The sequence below is a fragment of the Carassius carassius genome, chromosome 7 (genome assembly GCF_963082965.1).
Source record: "Carassius carassius chromosome 7, fCarCar2.1, whole genome shotgun sequence".
Lineage (NCBI taxonomy): Eukaryota > Metazoa > Chordata > Actinopteri > Cypriniformes > Cyprinidae > Carassius > Carassius carassius.
Window position 1 is genome coordinate 11912166 of NC_081761.1, and position 19560 is coordinate 11931725.

The 19560-nt window shown below is 36.5% G+C and overlaps 2 protein-coding genes and 1 non-coding gene across 4 annotated transcripts; 2 read left to right on the plus strand and 1 right to left on the minus strand.

The window, feature by feature from the left end:
• The first annotated feature begins 1674 nt into the window (after positions 1-1674).
• Positions 1675-9980, plus strand: si:dkey-192k22.2 (uncharacterized). The gene is made up of 12 exons (XM_059553861.1): positions 1675-1951; positions 3145-3345; positions 3442-3852; positions 6373-6477; positions 6587-6667; positions 6746-6793; positions 7211-7258; positions 7418-7456; positions 8128-8154; positions 8358-8399; positions 8934-8978; positions 9075-9980. The coding sequence occupies exons 1-12, from the start codon at positions 1873-1875 to the stop codon at positions 9140-9142; spliced, it is 1194 nt and encodes a 397-aa protein (XP_059409844.1). The 5' UTR covers positions 1675-1872; the 3' UTR covers positions 9143-9980.
• On the minus strand, positions 9975-18666 carry fam114a1 (family with sequence similarity 114 member A1). Of its 2 annotated transcripts, none has more exons than XM_059553860.1 (13): positions 18514-18666; positions 16962-17279; positions 16774-16858; positions 16397-16578; positions 16032-16166; positions 15713-15865; positions 14964-15090; positions 14443-14528; positions 14145-14360; positions 12640-12779; positions 12486-12558; positions 10637-10690; positions 9975-10492 (listed from the first exon to the last, which is right to left on the minus strand). In XM_059553860.1, exons 2-13 carry the CDS (start codon positions 17271-17273, stop codon positions 10367-10369), a joined length of 1689 nt encoding a protein of 562 aa, XP_059409843.1. In that variant the 5' UTR covers positions 17274-17279; positions 18514-18666; the 3' UTR covers positions 9975-10366. The 2 variants fall into 2 exon arrangements, with proteins under 2 accessions (XP_059409843.1, XP_059409842.1); XM_059553859.1 differs by having other exon boundaries at positions 14925-15090.
• A 317-nt stretch (positions 18667-18983) lies between these two features.
• trnap-agg (transfer RNA proline (anticodon AGG)) lies at positions 18984-19055 on the plus strand. The gene has a single exon. It is a non-coding gene; the product is annotated as a tRNA-Pro (tRNA).
• Positions 19056-19560: the final 505 nt, after the last annotated feature.

Here is a 19560-nt window from a genome sequence, read left to right on the forward strand (position 1 = left end):
AAAGAAAAACATCAGGGACAGATTGATCTTCTGAAGAAAGTATAGTGAATGGACTGCTGAGGACTGGGGCAAAGTCATATTCTCCGATGAAGCCCCTTTCCGATTGTTTGGGGCATCTGGAAAAAGGCTTGTCCGGAGAAGAAAAGGTGAGCACTACCATCAGTCCTGTGTCATGCCAACAGTAAAGCATCCTGACACCATTCATGTGTGGGGTTGCTTCTCATCCAAGGGAGTGGGCTCACTCACAATTCTGCCCAAAAACACAGCCATGAATAAAGAATGGTACCAAAACACCCTCCAACAGCAACTTCTTCCAACAATCCAACAACAGTTTGGAGAAGAACAATGCATTTTCCAGCACGATGGAGCATCGTGCCATAAGGAAAAAGTGATAACTAAGTGGCTCGGGGACCAGAATGTTGAAATTTTGGGTCCATGGCCTGGAAACTCCCCAGATCTTAATCCCATTGAGAACTTGTGGTCAATCCTTAAGAGGCAGGTGGACAAACAAAAACCCACTAATTCTGACAAACTCCAAGAAGTGATTATGAAAGAATGGGTTGCTATCAGTCAGGATTTAGCCCAGAAGTTGATTGATAGCATGCCCAGTCGAATTGCAGAGGTCCTGAAAAAGATGGGCCAACACTGCAAATACTGACTCTTTGCATAAATGTCATGTAATTGACGATAAAAGCCTTTGAAACATATGAAGTGCTTGTAATTATATTTCAGTACATCACAGAAACAACTGAAACAAAGATCTAAAAGCAGTTTAGCAGCAAACTTTTTGAAAACTAATATTTATGTAATTCTCAAAACTTTTTGCCACGACTGTACAACAGAACAGCAACACATTTTATGGACGACCGTTTTGTGAACCTAAGAGAGGAGATAATTCTGATTTTGCTATGACAATCTGGTGTTTCTGAATCAGCTACTGTAAGTATGTTTTGTCATTAGTTGAAGTATTTGCTACTGAATGCTCAAATGATGAGCTTTGCGCGTCGTGCATGTGTGTGTGAGTGGGTGTGTGAAAGAGAGAGAGAGATGGTCACACAGTGGATTCAGCTGTCTTAACCGTTTGTGGTTTGTTTACTGCAAACCCATGAGCTTCATCACTGTGTCTGTCACGTGACCCTGTTCCCCTTTCGGACTTGAACTAATGGTAAAACTAAGATGACTATTAACTGTCTTTACATTTACTTTGAAAGATGAAGCTCGTGATTATGGAAAGAGGCATTACATTTCCGACAAGTGCGTGTGGTGTTCGGCCAATCACAATGCATTGTGTCAGCTTGACAATCAGAGCAGACTGCGCTTGTCGCATGTCAATGTATTCTGTTACACCAAATACACCAAATAATGATCTTTAAATAAGAATCATATGACCCCTTGGTTTTTTGGTCCAGGGTCACATATATGTGTGTGAGCAGCAGCTGCTTGGTAAGTCTGATTTATATATAATATAATATAATATAATATAATATAATATAATATAATATAATATAATATAATATAATATTTAACTAAAATAATTGTATAGATAATGTCTAAAATTATTTGAATCCTTATGAGACAAGCAAACACATTAACAACCTGAAATGTCTTTCTTTGCTCTTTCTGTTTTCATAATTGCACAAAACAGGAAGACAGACAGGAAGTGGTAAAGCATTTCATCTATGTAATCAAGACTTAGTCGTGTTAGTCATGAAGGAGAAACGCTAAAAAAATTCAGTATGTTACATACGTAGGATTATTTTAAACTAAAAGTGGAATTGGAAAAGCCGAAAGTGAGGTGTGAGACTGTGGGAGATTTCCAATGTGGGGTCAACAAGTTCAGAGGTTAGGTGACCTTACAGAGGAGCTTCTACCATGACAAGATCAGGTGCCTTCAAACTCAGCATCCTCTTCTTTATCACCTTCATCCTGTGTCTACCAGAGTTTTTTCCAAGTAAGTAAAAAGAGTGGAGTAAGATGGCTTGGGGTCTTTGGGAGAGCATGAGTGAGAGAAATGTGGCAGCAGTGTGGGTTTGTGAGAGCACGTGCGTTTCAGAGCAACGCGTGTTAAATGTTTTTATGATTGACAGCATGAAACATCAGTGTTGTCCATGTCTTTTATAGATACATGATGAGGTATGTGCAATGTTACCATTTTTATGTCAAAGTTTAAATTAGGATAAAACAGTTGGCATTGACTCCGATGACTATATCAATGTGGTCTGGACATGGTATGTTAAGAGGTTAAAAACCACTAAGTGTGTGAGTGTGTGTGGCACAAATACACACACAATCTATACTAATATATATTTGTTTTCAATGTTTTAGGTCTTTTTACATAGCTTTTTATACAAGCTATGTTAAGCTGATGTGTTGTTGTTGTTGTTGTAACATTCAGACAGGAAATGTCACTTTAACTTACCAAAATCAACAGAAAAGCTCTCTGGTGTTGGAGAAAACGGGAAGAGCAACTTCCAAAAATATTTAAAAACTTCAAAACCTTTTCTTTTAGTGTTTGTGGAGCTTGTAGGTTATGTGTTGTTTTTAATACTGCTAGGCAAACAAATGGTGTCAGATGATAGATGGGTCAATGATCTCATTAAAAAAATTATAAAATGAAATGTAAAAATATTAACATACAATGACTTGAATACACCTCAACTATGAAAACGTGTTTTTAATTATCGAAGAGTACAATTAGAAAAAAGAAGGGTGATACAACTGTCCTGAAATCATATTAAAAAAAAAAAAAAGTAAATTTAAGAAATTAAATTACTGAAAAATAAAATATAGCTAGTTATAGGACTAATGTTTTTGAAGTAATGGTTTTGATGTATTATTTTATTATTATTATTATTATTATTATTATTATTATTATAACTGGAAAAAAACTTTTGTCCACAAAATTAAAGTATTGGTGTGATCAGAAACATTTTGTAAATATACAGAGAATATTAGTGAAAATAATACTTTTTACACCACATTACATTTTTAGAGTCAGAACTGTCAGGCACATGGGTTTAAAAATGGATTAACCCTTTTTTTCTTTTTTTTTTTGCTGTATTATAGTGTAGGCTGTTTTAAACTAAATGTCTTTTAACTTAAAATCTTAAGAGCATTTCTTTGTTTATTTTTATTTTTTCTCAGAAATATCACAAATTGAGTTTCTCTGTGAGCCCTTTGACCCTTGCACACCTGAGAATGATCCACAGCTGTGTGCTCCATATGACCCTCCATGTGTGACAGAAATGATAAATGCCAGCAGTCAACACACACGTTCTGAAGGCTGGTATCTGTGTAAGACCGAAATGGATCTGCAGCTTTTCCACAACAATACCTTACAGTCAGGTGAGATAGATGTTCATTATGATTTCATGTTTGTATATTACTGCTACATCTTCATTGTCTACAGTAATAACTGTGTGCATGTTGTACATTTCATAGAAGAGCATGTGATGGTGCTACTGACAATGAAGGCAGGCAATCTCTCTGGATGGAACATTAGTGATTTTGTGTTTCTCAACAACACTGATCTATATACTGCTGGACCCGAAGACCACCAGAGACTGTTTTATTGCTACCTCCCACCAGACAACAGCAAATGTCCAGATCTGAATATATCCATGCAAGAAAAAAACACCAGCCCTCCAATACAAGACACCTCCATTTTAAAAAACACTTCTTCTGCGAACCCAACTGCCTTTTCACTCAAAACAACTACAGTGTCTTTCCAAGCAACAGCTAATACAGATGAGCTGAAGTGTCAACCAACCAGCAGCAGTTTCCTCTTTTACTACCAGGAGAACAATGAAACAGCAAGATCTGCCGCATTACCAGTGACCCAAACAAGAAAAGGTGAGAAACTGTCCGAAAAATGTCATCTGCCACAATGCCAAGCTACACACAAAACCTTAATCATTTAAAATAAAATTATATTCCTCTTGTCAGTCGATCTAAATGTATTACTATTAGTATGATCTGAACACTAAGACTCGGCAAGTTGTCCATATGAAGTTCTTAGCCATGCATATTACTAATCAAAAATTTTTAATATTATCTTAATGGAACATGATCTTTACTTTATATCCTAATGAATTTTGGCATTAAAGAAAAATCGATCATTTTGACATATACAATGTATTTTTGACTATTGCTACAAATATATACCTGCGCTACTAATGACTACGTACTTATGGTTTTGTGGTCAAGGGTCACAAATAAGAACTGATAATAAGAACTGATTCAAGGACAAACAGAGTGTAACGTGAATAATAATAATACAATACATTTGAATAAATAATTTGGAAAATATTTCAGCCATTACAAAATATTTTTACAGTATGTATAAAATATATACAGTCGTGGCCAAAAGTTTTGAGAATTAAATAAATATTAGTTTTCTAAAAGTTTGCTGCTAAACTGCTTTTCGATCTTTGTTTCAGTTGTTTCTGTGATGTACTGAAATATAATTACAAGCACTTCATACGTTTCAAAGGCTTTTATCGACAATTACATGGCATTTATGCAAAGAGTCAGTATTTGCAGTGTTGGCCCTTCTTTTTCAGGACCTCTGCAATTCGACTGGGCATGCTCTCTATCAACTTCTGGGCCAAATCCTGACTGATAGCAACCCATTCTTTCATAATCACTTCTTGGAGTTTGTCAGAATTAGTGGGTTTTTGTTTGTCCACCCGCCTCTTGAGGATTGACCACAAGTTCTCAATGGGATTAAGATCTGGGGAGTTTCCATCGACCCAAAATTTCAACATTCTGGTCCCCGAGCCACTTAGTTATCACTTTTGCCTTATGGCACGGTGCTCCATCGTGCTGGAAAATGCATTGTTCTTCACCAAACTGTTGTTGGATTGTTGGAAGAAGTTGCTGTTGGAGGGTGTTTTGGTACCATTCTTTATTCATGGCTGTGTTTTTGGGCAGAATTGTGAGTGAGCCCACTCCCTTGGATGAGAAGCAACCCCACACATGAATGGTGTCAGGATGCTTTACTGTTGGCATGACACAGGACTGATGGTAGTGCTCACCTTTTCTTCTCCGGACAAGCCTTTTTCCAGATGCCCCAAACAATCGGAAAGGGGCTTCATCGGAGAATATGACTTTGCCCCAGTCCTCAGCAGTCCATTCACTATACTTTCTTCAGAAGATCAATCTGTCCCTGATGTTTTTTTTGGAGAGAAGTGGCTTCTTTGCTGCCCTTCTTGACACCAGGCCATCTTCCAAAAGTCTTGTCCTCACTGTGCGTGTAGATGCGCTCACACCTGCCTGCTGCCATTCCTGAGCAAGCTCTGCACTGGTGGCACTCCGATCCCGCAGCTGAATCCTCTTTAGGAGACGATCCTGGTGCTTGCTGGACTTTCTTGGACGCCCTGAAGCCTTCTTTACAAGAATTGAACCTCTTTCCTTGAAGTTCTTGATGATCCTATAAATTGTTGATTTCGGTGCAATCTTAGTAGCCACAATATCCTTGCCTGTGAAGCCATTTTTATGCAACGCAATGATGGCTGCACGCATTTGTTTGCAGGTCACCATGGTTAACAATGGAAGAACAATGATTTCAAGCATCACCCTCCTTTTAACATGTCAAGTCTGCCATTCTAACCCAATCAGCCTGACATAATGATCTCCAGCCTTGTGCTCGCCAACATTCTCACCTGAGTTAACAAGACGATTACTGAAATGATCTCAGCAGGTCCTTTAATGACAGCAATGAAATGCAGTGGAAAGGTTTTTTTGGGATTAAGTTAATTTTCATGGCAAAGGACTATGCAATTCATCTGATCACTCTTCATAACATTCTGGAGTACAGTATATGCAAATTGCTATTATAAAAACTTAAGCAGCAACTTTTCCAATTTCCAATATTTATGTATTTCTCAAAACTTTTGGCCACGACTGTATATATATATATATATATATATATATATACATTTTTTTTTTTTTTTGCCCAACACTCTCACCCAAGTCTCTCCACATCCCTCACAAATTCCTTCTGAAGGAGAGCTGAGACTGTCTTTTATCCTGTCTATTGATTCAGGGATGGACGGAGACAGCGGGACTTCATAATTCAACCTAACCTCTGATAAATATATTATGGCAAAACATCAAGCCAATCTACTCAGTGTGTGACATATCCAAAACCACAAATCCTTTCAGACAGCACACTACCAGACACATACAAGGTTATCTTAGTTAATGTACGTGTAAAATCAGCTAGGCAAGACAAGGGGATAGTGTAACCCTGGTGTGCATGCTGTTTAAGTATTGTAAATATGCTGTATTGTTTCTTCATGTTTCACTTATTTCACGCTGCACTATCTTAAGTTTTCTGTTGCTATTGTACTCCACTTTTCTTGTTGTTAGATGGCCGGTGGTGTGTGATTACTTCGGTGTGGTTGGCTCTGGTACTGACTGTGATTGTGGTTACCCTATTGAGTGTGGGCAACCTGATCTTTAAAAGCAGAAGACGTGAGTATCACTTCTACAAAACAAATCTAGTCCGGCCTAACAGACATTTTCAACTTGGAATCTATAATTACAGTATAACTGAGAATGCTGCGTGGTCTTCTCACTTTAGGACAGTCCCGTTCGGTTGCATCTGTGCCAGTTTCAGCCCATAGATGTCAGCTCAAAGAGCTCAGTAAACAAAAAGAAAATTGTGAGTGACTCTGACAAGTATAGAGCTGCAAAGTTTTTCTATAATTGTGCTAATCAGTTCTCTCATTTTTACTTTCAGTAATGACGCATGTCCCTGCTGTGTCCATAGCAATGTGCAGCTTAAGTGGTAAGCAAATGTGCTTGTTAAAGCAATCCGAATTCATTTGTGTAAATAAATAAATTACAAAAAAGTAACATATCAGGTACAATGGTACCATGGCACTGAGTGATTACCACATTCATAATAATATAAATATGATATTTAAATGGTCCTCCAAGGATCTTCAAAGACTTAGCCAAGTCAAGTTATTTTTATTTAGCGCTTTACACACACATTATTTCAAAGCAGCCATGATATACCATGGTATTACCGTGGAGCATGACCAAAAACCATGGTAATACCATGTTCAAAAATAGAACTGGATAATATTACAAGGCACTATATAAGTAGAGAATTCTAATAACAAGGGTTGGTGGGTCATATTTTTATATTGTTATATAGTTATTAAAGATTGATAGATTTCGGTCTCCTGCATCTCTACAGATGGTGATGTATTCTCTGAGAAATCTTCAATGGGGAACAGAACAGAAGGTAAACAAACAACCTGTTCAATCATACTGCACTCTTTTTACCCAGAAGAAAGCTGTGCTTTATCAGAATACAACCCTTACATCTTTACCTGGCACTGAGTTTCCTTACTCGAATAGAAATTCTCCAGACCACTAACACTCACTATATACTTTTTTCCAGAAAACCTTCTGAAGGTAGCTGACCTCACATACAAGAGAAGTAAGTTTTATACAGTGTGACAGAGTACAATAATTAAAAGTGAAGTGTCTGTAATGGTGGCAGGTTACTGAAAAGCAACTCAACCTTAAACTATTTCGGGTGCCAGGCAGACAGATTAGGTCTTGGAGTAATTTAATGATGACACTCATGATGAAAATTCTGTCATCATTTACTCACCTCATGCTGTTCCAACCAGTTTGACTTCCTTCTGTGGGATATAAATACAGAAGTTTTTGCGAATGTTCATGCCACTTCATTTCCATATAATGAAATAAAGTGGATGGGGTTCAGAGAATGGCAAGCTTCAAAAGAGACATAAAAGCACATATAGTATGCGACTCTTCTGGAGCCATATGATGCTTCATGCTTTGTGTGCCATTGTATGGGCTGGGGTCACCGTTCACTTTTATTAAATGGAATAGCAGACATTCTGCAATGAATAATAATTTTTTGTTCCCTGGAAGAAGTTTCCACTTTTAGTTTAACTATCACACACACCCACTATCACATACCATCAAAAACAGTATGTGTGTGTACTGTGTAGATAGTTGCATCCAGTATATACTTGATGAGATTGTACTGGTTTCCTATACAGCATATTTGTATATTCCCTCAGGCCTACATATTTATGGTATGTGTGTGAATTTTTTTGTTTGTCTCTGATGTTTTAGGTTTGTCGCCAATCCATGAGATCACAGGTATGAATTGGACACACAACACATTTACATATTCTTTCAATAAACAAATCAAAATAAAACTCAATATAATATTCCAGTGATCTTACATACAGGTTAACTTAAAATTTAGAGAAATGGATTGTGTGATGTGTCACTTTCTGTTTTTTCTGATTACACTATATATATGACTTGAAATATTTTGACTAAAATTTACTTGTTTCCAGAGACCTCACTATATGAAGAAGAGCAAAATGAAGATGAGAAAGGTAAACATTTACATAATGAAAATTGTAAATAAATATTAGTATAGTTTTCCTCTTTAAAATAGAAATCATTTATTATTTTGGATTAAAAATGCTCCAAAAGTCAAAACTCCCAAGCATTCCATGTGTTTAGAATATTAAACATAGCATTTGTATGCTTTAAATTCAGTGTAAGTGGAGACTTTACAAAGCAAACTAATACAGTACTTCAAAATGATGTCCACTCTGATTTCCTCGTTCATCAGCTGATGAAACACTTTCTTGATGTATGATGATGGTACACTCTTAGTATTTTGATGTCACTACTAGTTCTTTTCCAGTGTAGCCTGAAACAGTCTTTGAATCTTGCATAATGTCTCATCCAGTCACATTGATGATGATCAGTATATCTTTGATGCCAGTTTATTGCTCCGAGCAGAATAAATTACTCTACGGATGGCCTCCTGCAGTCTGATGTTGCCATGGTTATAGAATTCTACAATATCTGTGCTTTATATATATATATATATATATATATTTTTTTTTTTTTTTTCATAGAGTTAATAAAAGCACAAAAAGCACAGGACCACTGTGAACCACCAAGTAAGTGACCATGTTTCCAGTCTACAGTAATTAATGAGCTAATCAGTTCTGAAGCATTCATTTGAAGTTCTCCATTCTCTTTTTTTCCATTTCTAGCTTACCTGCATCATCGAAGCAACTATTCATGTTCTGCTCATGAAGAAGAAAGAGAGGCACTTCCTTAAACAGAAAATAGATTTGTTTACAACACGACAGAGGCCAGATAACGTCATGCTTTCTCCATAGATAAACATCAGGTTAAAGTGTCTGCACGAGATGTTAGGAGTTCTAGAACTGATACTGAATTAGACAAGTATAATGTTTTACAACCCCATCGTCTGGACCAACCATAGTGACAAGCAATATACACTGCTCCAGAAAATGATCAATGGATCAGTCAGGAATTATAAGGAGAGAGCAGTTGCCTGAAAAACCATTCTCCAGTGAACCAGTTGACACTTTCATTTGCACCAAAGCATGTACAACTGATTTATAATCACTTATGCTTCCTATTTATGCTTCCCATAATCACGTATACTGGAAAGATACCTCAGGTTTAAACATTTTGCACAAACCAAACTATATATAAATTAATCTTCTGTGCACTCATTTTCCAGCTTTCGCTTTATGCTCTGCCCAGCATTATTGACAGGCAGAGACTAAGAGTGCCTCTCTTAGTTATCTTAACTACAGGAATATGCATCACAATATAGTGTTGTGTCACACACAGTCTCAACAAAATATGTTTGCCCAATGCTGAAAAAAAATTAAAGGGAAGATTTCTGACAAGGCTGAAAACATAAACCATAGTGCATGGTTCTCCAACATCCATTTAGCAAGCAGCATGGCAACACTAATGTGATTTCGTAATTATACAACCCCAGTCTTAAACTCTTGTGGCTATTAAAGTAATACTCATGTTTCCATAATGCACTTTTCATCTTCACATCAACTTAAAATGTACAGAGATTTGTAACTGGTACTGAGAACAGATGCTAAAATAAAAACACACAGTACTGAGAATTTCAGTCTTTAGTTTCCTATTACTTACATTACAGATTATGTTCTTGGTTCATTTTATTCCATACAAAAACTGGTAATAGTGTATGAGTGATTGATTAATTTAAGTGAATGGCAGTGGCAGACCTCCAAATCTGCTCAGACAATACAACACATGATTAATAATCTGAATAATTTTGTAAAGTAACTTTAAAAAAAAGAAAACATGATACATAAGCAGCTTCCTAAATAAGTTAGGAGTTTCAATCTTATTTTCCTAATTATCTTATTGTAAGAGTCTATATATAGACTAGAATTGCACTTTTTGGTGTAAGCTCTCATATTGAAGCAACATATCTAAATACAAAACACAGTTAAAGACAGAAACACACACAAACGGAATACAGGCACTACTCTGTGGATGCTGCCTCTGGGGCTGGCTTAGCAACGGGTCTGTTGGTCTGGATATGCGAGACCTGGAGAACAGGCAACAGCAGCTGGAATGCATTGTAAATGTAGGTAGTGCTATTACACCCCTGAGGAAACAAGACACACAGTGTAGTGATAAAGGGTCATCATGATCAAAACTACAGTCATTATAATTATCATCATCAAGTCCTGTCACAGTCTCCTCATTTGTTAACTCTGCATTATGAAAAAAATATCATATTCAGTTTTACCTCCAGCATCACACTGTCCACTAGAGGATTTACTACTTCTGCTTTTCTCTGACTCTATAGGGTCAAAAAATAGAGAGACAAAAAACAGAAGCATGTTAATTCTAAAATTCTGCACAAAAATTGTATACTTTTTACTTAAAGCAACAGTGTACACATTTTATATATAATAGTACAACAGTATATATATATATTTTGGGAAAATCACAAAATCATTTCAATTAACGAATCTGGTTTTTAATAGTTTTAGTTAAATGATAACAACTTGTGCAACAGCATTTGAAACCGATTTTCATAATTCATATATTTTCATGATGTGATGTATTTCATAGTGAAACATCTGATCCCAGTTGCCTTCTATGGTTTTGTTTTTGTTTTTTTTATACAATGGGTGTCAATGGGGACCAGCAACCATTTGGTTATCCACATTCTTCAAAATATATTATTTTATGTTTAATAAAAAAAAAAGGTAATGATCTTATCAAGTAAATGATGAGACTTCTTTCATTTTTGGGTAATGTAATATGGTTGCAATAGGTGCTAATTTGCGCTGCTCTTGGTCATTATGGAAATAAACTGGCTTTTTTCTTTCATTTGTGCACTGTCAGTAGATAACTTGCATTATTTTCCACTCTAATTGGTGCTTTTATATGATAGTGGCCTTACACTAATTTGCCCCATTTAGTAAATGTGGTCCTAGATACAACAAAACATTTAACAAAAATGTTCCCAAACCACAAGAGGGCAGTGTTGATCTGTCCTGACAAATAAAGATTCTAAAAATTCTTACAAGCATCAGATCACTGGAAACGCACAGGTAAACTATTGTCAAATTTCATACTTAAAATTTCTGTCATGATTTTGTTTTGACAAATTTTTTGTATGTTCTGTAATTTTCATTGTGTTATGGCACATTTTCCACAACAACAAAAAATTGACTCGTTTAAAAGGGCCATATGATGCGATTTCAATTTTTCCTTTCGCTTTGGAGTGTTACAAGCGAAGTCTTACAACACGACAGAAACGCATTTTATGGACGACTGTTTCGTGAACCTAGGAGAGGAGGTTATTCTGACTTTGCAACGACAATCTGGCGCTTCTGTATCAGGTACTGTAAGTATGTTTTGTTATTGGTTTCAGTATTTCCTATTGAATGTTCAAATGCGGAGTTTTGCGTATTGTGTGTGTGAGAGAGAGAGAGAGAGAGAGAGAGAGAGAGAGAGCGAGAGAGAGATAAAGAGATGATCACACAGTGGAGTCAGCTGTCTTAACCGTCCGTGGCTTGTGTACTGCAAACACACGAGCTTCATCACTTTGTCTGTCACGTGACTCTGTTCCTCTTATCAGCTTGAACTGAAGGTAAAACTAAGATGATTATTAACTGTCTTTATATTTACTTTATTTACTATGGACAATTAGAGCAGACTGCTCTTGTCAGAAGGAGGGACTTTGTAGAAAACCATGCGTTTGAGAGAGACCGGGCATAGAGAACCTTTAACATAACATTAACATTAACGCATGTCAACATATTATGTTACACCAAATACACAAAAAAATTCTCTTTCAAAAGCATCATATGACCCCTTTAATGAAATGTGACAGGTGGTTGAAGGGATAAAAAATAAAAATGCTTTTGTAATATCTGAAAGAGTAAAGTAATCACAGAGGCTGAGCTATTAGTTATTACATTTTGATAAAAGACGTAGACAAATGTTTGTTTTCTTCACGATAACATTAACTGATCCATCATTCAGAATAAGACTATAAACTTGCATTAAGAAATGAAAAGGGAGCAGTTATGTCATCAATAATGTTTTCAGAATGAACCGATCAGAGAGTCAGTCAGACTCACCCCTGCAGCCAGTAATGTGTCTGAAAACTTTCGGGCCAGGCATCTGACCTCCTTACACATGGCACTGGTTAACCTGAGCATACACAACAGTCACTAAACAGCTAAAAAAAAGATTGGTCTACTAACATCTTATGGAAATGGCCAAGGAACTCACCTGACCAGTATACTGGCCTGTTGGCTGGCTGGCTTCTCCAGCTCTTGTCCGTGTAAAATCAACTCAGCCACTTTGTGAAGCTGTTCTATACTACGAGCGGTTACCTCAGCAAGACTGCCCACTGATGACAGATATACTTTCTATACACACAAAAAGACATTATACAAAGAATATTAGAATGATTTCTGAAGGATCATGTGACACTGAAGACTGGATTAATGGCTGCTGATAATTCAGGCTTGTTATCACGTCACATTTAAGATTTATTAAAATAGAACAGAATAGAATAGAATTAAAACAGTTTTTTTCGATTGCTAAACGGCAGTGAGAACATCTGGAGCTACATGTGCAAAACTCTTACAGTCTGCACTACCAACAGTCACCTGAGCTAAACCGTTCACATCACCTGCAAAACTCATCCCAAGCAACACAACTCTTAACACACGGCTCAAAACAGACTCAGTGCAGCCAAACACTACACACAACCCTCACTGAGATAACACACACTGTCACTCAGAACTCACTGAGAGGAAAAACACTAGCATCAAACACCAATACAGAAAGTACTAACTTTTCATCTTTACAGTTTGAACAATTTCAGTGACTTCATACAAAGTCATATTTTCTTCAAAGAAAAGAGTGACACTCTTTCACATGATTTATTTACATTTTTAGAACATAATTCTTTAAGGTAAATGAAAATTAGCAGTTTGCTTCAATAGTCTGTAGTAATTTACAGAATTACAGTAATGAGAAAAAAAGGTAGAAACTAAAAGTACATACTATAATTCGAACAAATACATTTCAGGGCTAATCCTGAAATTGCAATCAGCAGTGTTTGAAAGGCACAAAGCTGAAATCTATTCTGTTTTGAATGTGTGGTTCACAGTTTTGACAGCAGTGTGTTAGCATTTGAACAAAGTGCTGTAAATCCAGAGTGTTATGCAGGTTGTGGTTAAAGTCGTGGGAGAAGTGTGTAGAGTTTTGAAAACAGTGTTCAAGCAATGAAAAACGAACTAGAGTTTGGTCCACATTTACTGCTGCTGTGCAGACTGTAGTTAAGAGTTTTGCACTTGTGACTCCTGTTGTGCCCACTGTCGTATAGCAATCGAAAAAAACTGTTTTATATATATATATATATATATAGATATATATATATATATTATTTGTATAATATTTAATAATTATTATAAAACAATTAACAATGAAATGAAAGAAATTAATACATCCCCACTGTGTAAAGTTACGTCCAGTGGACGTCTTTTCAACGTCTGCAAAGACATAAAAAGACGTCCACAAGACGTCAACTGGACATAACTTTGCCCAGTGGGTCTATCCTCTTTTAAAATTATATTTCAAAAAATGCTTTTCAAAATTCTATTCATCAATCAAACACAAACACACACACACACACACACACACATACATATATATATATATATATATATAAATGTGCATTTTTGTATTTTATATAGTTAAGATAACACACTGAAGACATTTCTCACCTCAACAGCATCTGAGTTTCCGTCCTTTGCACTGTTTTCCTTATTATCTCCCTCTTCTCCCTTCTCTTTCTTTTCTTCTTCTTCTTCTTTCTTTTCCTCCTTTTCTGAAGCAGGGCAAGGGGTGGAGCTCTCTTCTTTTAATTCTTCTGTTACATTCTCGACATCTTCCCTGGATTGCTCCACTTCTCGCACCCAATCATGAGCTTTTATACGGGCCTACAGGGCACAATGTATAATTAGTGTTTATGCTTGTGAATAACGTGTGTGTGTGTGTGTGTGTGTGTGTGTGTGGCTGTACTTTGTTCAGTTTGTCTGGAGTTGCAGCAACATGGAGCTCAAAGAGCAGCTCAGTAAGAACACTGACAAACTCCTCTCCATCAGCAGCTGAAACACACAGATCACGTAAATTTAATACCCAAGGGCAAAAATGTGGAGGACTGAAATATTTATAGTGCTCTGAATGAGTCACCTGTCATATCAAATCAATGTTTGTTCATTGAGATCAGCTAATATTAGGTTTTCCAATACATGGTAATTTCAACCAGAATTACAGACTACAAAATCATTTCACACCCAAAATAATTATTTATTTGTCATTTTAACACAAAATCTATGATTGGATTGTAAAAATAAAGGTGTGAATGTGACGTTTTCCCTTGATTTATCTACATTAATGCATAAATTGTAATACAGATTTCTCAAGCACAGTATCTTGATTGTGGTCCGGATTTGATTGTGATCTGGATTTGTCAACTTATGTTTTGGCATTTGAAGACTCACAGAGTGGAGTGGAACACTGAATTTGTGAATAAAGTTCACCGTTTTCCCCTGAGGCAGCATCAGGTTCCTCCTCGTCATGAGTGATGAAGATCTCTTTAATTGCTATCAGCTCCTTCTTCATAACTTCCAAATCCTCCTCCTCCAAAGTGGACAAGAATTCCTGCACCTGAAATGAGGAGAGTTACATATGAAAAGAAGAAAAGGACAAGGATTTCATGTCTTACTTATTAGCTGAATTTATTTGATAAAAATACAGTAATATTCTGAAATATTATTATAATTATAACTGTAAAATGTAATTCATTCCTGTGATGACAAAGCTGAATTTTCTGCAGCCACTACTCTAGTCTTCAGTGTCACATGATCCTTCTGAAATCATTCTAATATCATGATTTGGTGTTCAAGAACCATTTCCTATTACCACCATCAATGTTGAAAACAGCTACTCTTAAACTGAAGAAACTGAAGTTGCTGCCCAAATGAAGATCATTTATTTTGAACAGAATTTTTCTTTTTAACAAATTAGTCTCTGTTGTCACTTTTGATGAATTTCCTTGCTGAAAACAAAAATGCCTGACCACAGACTAATGTTAGTTTCATGTCAATAGTATCACTCAGTACTCTTTTTCTGCACACATTTAAATTCATATTAATATTTCATGTGCATTTGTTTATTTATTTGATAAGTAGTGGTGTAATAATTGGAGAACTGTACAGGCAGTCGATCATTAGTACAAAATAAACCTGTAAAATGTAATATGGGTAAATGCAAATGGTGTGTTACTAACCCTCCCTTCACTCTCATTGGAGAGTATCTCCAGTGCCTCAAGATGAGGCAAGCCTTGGTAATCATCAAACAAGATCCCATAGTGAGCGGTTGGTTCTGTGACCATTTGACTGCTCAGTCTCTCTCTCTCCTTTTCCTTCGCTTCTTTTAACATCTGCAGACATAAGCACATACACAAACATACACTGAAAATATGGCAGAATTTTAGTATCTTCTAGAATCCGAGATGGTTTTTTAAGATGGTTGTAGGCACTCTGCTGGGTAAAAACCTCAATAATCATGGTGAAAATTATTATTTGAGCTTTTGTTGACCATCTTACCTGGGACAGAGAGACAGTTCTCTGCATCAGTATTTTGGTCTTTTTAAAACCTGGGTCACTCTCTGCCAAGACATTCATGGTCTTCTTTCCAATGAACTCCAAAGCATCAAGACCTCCTGTTATCACTGACTTTCCCTGATAAGCAAGAGGGGGAAAATTTCATTAGTTTCTACGATGAAGGGACAAGAAATATTCATTCATCTTACATATTAGGTCATTCAATCACAAATGGTCAGCCGAGACTTATTACTATCTCAAATGCCTCTCCAGATTCATCAGGTGTAGCGCCTGATTTTGTTGCATGTCAGTGATCATGGTAAATCCTGGTAAGGTTAATGATGTGTGTTATACACGTGCAGACCCACAGTGTTTTGAACCGCGCTGCTGATGGTTGACAGGACTCCTCTTTGCACCTCCTCTGATTGAACGTGTTCTGCCGTCTCTGCCCCAGAATGTTCATGAGCCTCTTCTGCCTCCTCACATGATGAGCTCTGACGGATTCGTAATGCCACACCTGCTTTCTCTTTTACGGAGCTTAACCCTTGACCTAGACACAATCGAAAGATAGAAAAACACTCAACTGTAGATAGATAGATAGATAGATAGATAGATAGATAGATAGATAGATAGATAGATAGATAGATAGATAGATAGATAGATAGATAGATACTCTCTCTGTGACAGAGTTATCTAACAGTTAACTGTGGTAGGATCTACTGTATGGTTTTCTATGGTGACTTACCCACAGTGGATGTAGCTGTGGTCAGAAGTGACTTCCCCCAGGAGCCCCAACTACTCCAGCCTTTAGATTTAGACTCATCCAGGGGCTAATAACATCCACACAGCCAAAGAACAAAATACACACAAAAATAAAAAATGTTGTGGATTTTGTTACATAGCACAAACACAAATCAACCCTATCAAAAGTACCTCTGTTCCCTGTGCTTCTTCCTGTGTAACATCTGGATCCAAGCTGACCGAATCCACACATTCAGTCACCTGACCCTCAGGTTTTTCTTCTGATGGGTGGTCCTGCATCTCTTTAACACCTTTGGTTGTACTGTGCTCTTCTGCAGCCGCATTGGTTACGTCAGGGGTCAATGTGTCTAGTGAGAGCTGTGATATAGAGAGGACTTCATCTGTACTGTCTGCAGCTACGGTGACAGTTTCATCAGAGGCAGTCGACTGGAGGGAAGGGGGAGGTTTTGTAATGAGGTCTTCCACGGTCTCATCTTGCGACATGGTGCTCTGATAAAAAATAGATTAGCAAAGACAGTGTAATGAGAGGCAATGCAAGCAGCTGGCCATGAGTGGCTGTGATTGACAACAAACTAACTTCTGACTAGACATCTGAGCTCCGACTAAGGTTTGTAAAAAAAACAAAAATCGAGCAGTGATAAGGAAAACAGTGAAAACAAAATAATGTTGCTCTTGTGAAATATAAAGACACATAAAAATGTGTTGCTCAGAGACCCATTTTTCAAAATATCTGATATAAATTGGCTTGTTGTAGTGCAGACAGAATAACTGGATATTATTTAGGTGAGTAAATGCTAATGTGTTGCTAATGTAATTTCAATAATAATTTATATTATTTACGTTTTAGTGGATTAATTTTTCAATCCATTGCTTCCAAATTACACCAGGAATGGCATTTCAATAAGAAAGATTTGCCGTCAGGTTTGTCCAATAAATTATAGCTCCAGACATAATGTGAAACACAATTTTTGTGTTATGGTTAGTTTTAGATTTGGGTTTTGCAACTATTCATCATCTCTGTAGCAATAAAACCCACGACGCTTGTGAGACATATATTATTAATATATTTTAATAATACATATTTTGAAAATAGCATTAATTAACACAGTGAATCTGTATTGTACGTGTGTGTGAACAGAAAAGCTTTCAGACACATTACAGAGCACCAGCGCTGTCCCTGAATGGTGCCAAGCGCCTTTTGTTTCATGGGGGTTGCAGCGCCACCTAGCGGTTATTTTAGAAACCTACAGCCACATTCAAACTTTAGTTTGTGAATAGACGTTCAGTAAATGAATACACATAGACAGAAACTGTATATAAATCAGATTATAAACCTTATAGTTTCTATACAATAAGACGCCTGCGGTTTTATGATGCCTTAAAGAATGCATTTAATACTAACCTTAAATAAAATCAAACGCCTATGTTTGCTTACAAACCGCTTATTCGTTTCCCCGTTATATTTATCTTTTTTATTGTAACTTATTTATTTGAAGATTGTTAAAGTGTTTTAAATATACTCTGCGAGCACTTCAGAAGCGACAGTGCAAACGAATTGAACCTAACTAACTAGCTGCTGCAAAAGAATAACAACAAACGCGACTAATGAAAATTACTTTATAAATACAAGCACAACGCTGAATGCAAAATACACATAGGCAAAAATAACACGAGTGTCATTTCTTCTGAAATAAAGTTAATTCATAGGCTCATCCCTTCTTACCAGTTCTGCTGACAGTCGCGCTCGTGCAACCTTTCCGCTCGCGCTCGAGCCACGTCGGCAGCAGGGTCGCGTGGTGCTGTCGACGGTGACGTCACCTGAACTTTTGGCACTTTGTTTGTAAACAGGGAAATAAATAGGTGAACAAATGCGAGTCACATCTCGCGTATAAATTTGAGTCAAATTCTACACTCAGCTGTAACTGTGGTACTAACTCAGACAGTGTGAGGTATTAATAGGTTCGGTCTTGGCTTTTAAGGTGGCGTTGCGTTTCAAAGTGGGTTTGCAAGTAAGAAAACTGGAAGTAATGAGATAACGGAGCAATTCTAAAATTAGAGGATGGTTTTCCTAACACTTAGAAAATACATACATCACGGTAATACTACTGATATTAATAAAAACGTGCGTAATGAGAGAATAACGTTCTACCTTAAAATTTTGTGAGTTGTTATACAAACTTATATAAATCATCTGGCTCGTTGGTCTAGGGGTATGATTCTCGCTTAGGGTGCGAGAGGTCCCGGGTTCAAATCCCGGACGAGCCCGAGTTTTTAATGAACGTAACTTGTCAGAAATATGATATTGACATTATAAATGACTTCAGAACTGGAAATCCTCAAGCCAGTTGCATAAGCTCAGATAAGACGAACTAGCAATTAGCCAAGATCTAGGATTTTATATATCTGACTAGTTTTGACCAGTCTTAAAGAAAAGAAAATTAATGATTATATAACTTGTAAGACTAGTCTAAACCTTTTATGCAGCCGGCCCCTGAAAATATACATTTGTCAAGCAGTTAGGCAATGCTAAATTAAAAATCAAACACAATGACAACACATTTATACAAAATATTCACCATAAAAAGTTTATTGAATGATACATATTTAAATCTATATAATACAAAAAGTGTCTGAACAGTTTGTATTAAATTCACAGTTTTATATAATGACACAGCATAATATTCCCTTTGAACTGTGAAAATATAGGTAATTTAAAAAAGACAGAAGATTCACATCTTTTTAAAAACATATAGTATTTGTTTTGGATTAA

Excerpts from the sequence above, each read along its gene's own strand:
- si:dkey-192k22.2 (XM_059553861.1), top strand. The coding sequence starts at position 1,873 with ATGACAAGATCAGGTGCCTTCAAACTCAGCATCCTCTTCTTTATCACC. Across the intron at positions 6,668-6,745 it reads CAGTAAACAAAAAGAAAATT|TAATGACGCATGTCCCTGCT; the intron begins GTGAGTGACTCT and ends TTTTACTTTCAG. Across the intron at positions 7,259-7,417 it reads AATGGGGAACAGAACAGAAG|AAAACCTTCTGAAGGTAGCT; the intron begins GTAAACAAACAA and ends ACTTTTTTCCAG.
- fam114a1 (XM_059553859.1), bottom strand. The coding sequence starts at position 17,273 with ATGTCGCAAGATGAGACCGTGGAAGACCTCATTACAAAACCTCCCCCT. Across the intron at positions 15,091-15,712 it reads CCAATGAGAGTGAAGGGAGG|GTGCAGGAATTCTTGTCCAC; the intron begins GTTAGTAACACA and ends TCCTCATTTCAG. Across the intron at positions 14,529-14,924 it reads TCAGTGTTCCACTCCACTCT|CTGCTGATGGAGAGGAGTTT; the intron begins GTGAGTCTTCAA and ends TGTGTGTTTCAG.